This window comes from Alexandromys fortis, unplaced genomic scaffold, assembly GCF_014885135.2.
Source record: "Alexandromys fortis isolate MF-2015 unplaced genomic scaffold, M_Fortis_MF-2015_v1.1 scaffold_90, whole genome shotgun sequence".
NCBI lineage: Eukaryota > Metazoa > Chordata > Mammalia > Rodentia > Cricetidae > Alexandromys > Alexandromys fortis.
This window is the reverse complement of record NW_026067985.1, coordinates 5,381,596-5,383,528: the sequence shown is the minus strand read 5'-3', so window position 1 is coordinate 5,383,528 and position 1,933 is coordinate 5,381,596. Positions and strand designations below refer to the sequence as shown.

Sequence of the window (1,933 nt, the reverse complement as noted above, 5' to 3'; positions counted from 1 at the left end):
AGCACTCGGGAGGCAGAGGCAGGCGGATCTCTGTGAGTTCGAGGCCAGCCTGGTCTACAAGAGCTAGTTCCAGGACAGGCTCCAAAGCTACAGAGAAACCCTGTCTCGAAAAATAAAAAAAAAAAAAAAAAAAAAAGAACTTGTGCTACACAAGTATATCAGTCCTGGTCTGGTATGATGGCATGATGGCACATGCCTATAATCCTAGCTACTCAGGAGCCTGAAGGCAGGAAGATCACAAATTCAAAGTCAGCCTGGGTAATTTAGCAAGCGTGCTAAGAGGACTTTGTGTCAGAGATAGCCTGAGTTCCGTCCTCAGCTCCCATAAAGGTGGCAGGAGGTAATAACTTCCAAAGTTGTCCTCTAAGCCCCACTTAAGCATTTAACACAACAGCACCTGCCCACATGCACACACACAAAGAAATAATTTGAGCCGGACGGTGGTGACCCATGCCTTTAATCCCAGGTGAATCTCTGTGAGTTCGCCAGCCTGGTCTACAGGGCGAGTTCCAGGACAGGCTCCAAAGCTACAGAGAAACCCTGTCTCAAAAACCCAAAAAGAAAAAAATAATAATTTTATGCTTAATTTTTTTAAATCTGAAATAAAGAACTTAATGAATAAATAAAACAAGCACTGGTTCTGGTTACTTATACCACAAATGGCTTCCATAGACACCAGAGTGGCAGCCTCATTTGAATATTTGCCATCAGTTTAAAAAAAAAAATTCACAAGCCTCACTATCCTTGGCTATCCTGGAACTCACAGAGATCGCCTGCCTCTGCCTCCCCAGTGCTGGAATTAAAAGGCCTATGCCACCACTGCCAGGTTTAAAAAAAAAAAAAAAAAAAAAAAAGCCGGGGCAGTGGAGGCACATACCCAGAACCCACAGTATTTTATTAGGAGTACATAATTTAAGAGGGCGGCAAAAAACAAACAAGCAAAAAAAAAAAACCCTCAGTGATCAAATAAATAATGTTTTTAGTGAGATGAGTCAAGGAGGGCGAGGGTAGATATGAAGGACAGGGTGAGATCCCTCTTCGACACGGTCTCACTACGCACCACCGTCCTCAGCGCACACCGTTTTCAGTTGTCCCAAAGGACACGGTTTAGGCAGCAGTAGGAAATGAGCGGTTAGACTTGGCCACACGGTCCAGCTCATGCTTCTTGATGGCGTGGGAGTTGCAGGAGCCCTCGGCGTCACAGATGAGCTCATCAGCAAAACACTCATTCCTGAGAGACGTGGGGTGGGAGCACCTTGCCGAGGGATGGCCTGAATCACTGGGCGGGAACACACCCACAGCCTGCAGCTTCAGGTCCCTGCTCATCCAAAGCCTGCTGAGTCTTCCCCAGGGACAACGGTTGATGACGGCATTCAGCAGGACCTGCAGAGGGTTTTTACCAGTGAGCAAGGGATCTCAAAGGCATGCTTGACTATGTGCGCGGTCATGAGCTTTGTCACGGAGCTAGGAAGGAGCTCGGGATGGGACGCTGCGCTCTGCGTTCCTCCCTGCTGTGCTCGGCAGGGGCGTTCCCACTGCGACAACCGTGAAGGGAAATACAGTTGATCCGCGCGTCAGCAGAGCTCCGTTTCCCCGACAGCGCAATGTCTGAGGTCTCTGACACTGCGGGTGTAGCGGTCTCCCACCCAGTCATTCTGAGAACACCACCACCTGGCTTAACTTACTATTAATTAGACCTCAGTCTCTAGAAAGTTCGGGCTATACTAATGAAGATCGAGAATTCCAAACTACTTATGTTCAGAACACTTCAAACAATGTGATTTCATTTTGTATTATATTGTTTTCATACAGGGCATTCATTAGTTTTGGGGAGGTGCCTTTTTTTGTCTTGTTGCTGTTTTATGGGTTTTTTTGTTTTTTGTTTTGGGGTTTGTTGTTTTTTTTGTTGTTGTTGTTGTGTTTTTTTTTTTTT

At 46.4% G+C, this 1,933-nt stretch overlaps 1 protein-coding gene across 1 annotated transcript; it reads right to left on the bottom strand.

The window, feature by feature from the left end:
* Positions 1-1,107: 1,107 nt before the first annotated feature.
* LOC126511643 (40S ribosomal protein S5-like) lies at positions 1,108-1,654 on the bottom strand. The gene is made up of 2 exons (XM_050158925.1): positions 1,496-1,654; positions 1,108-1,383 (listed from the first exon to the last, which is right to left on the bottom strand). The coding sequence occupies exons 1-2, from the start codon at positions 1,652-1,654 to the stop codon at positions 1,108-1,110; spliced, it is 435 nt and encodes a 144-aa protein (XP_050014882.1).
* Positions 1,655-1,933: the final 279 nt, after the last annotated feature.

What these genes read in the sequence shown, in the direction of transcription:
- LOC126511643 (XM_050158925.1), bottom strand. Translation starts at nt 1,654, where the DNA reads ATGACTGGGTGGGAGACCGCTACACCCGCAGTGTCAGAGACCTCAGAC. An exon ending in ACAGCAGGGAGGAACGCAGA is followed by an intron (nt 1,384 to 1,495) that starts GCGCAGCGTCCC and finishes AACCCTCTGCAG; the next exon opens with GTCCTGCTGAATGCCGTCAT.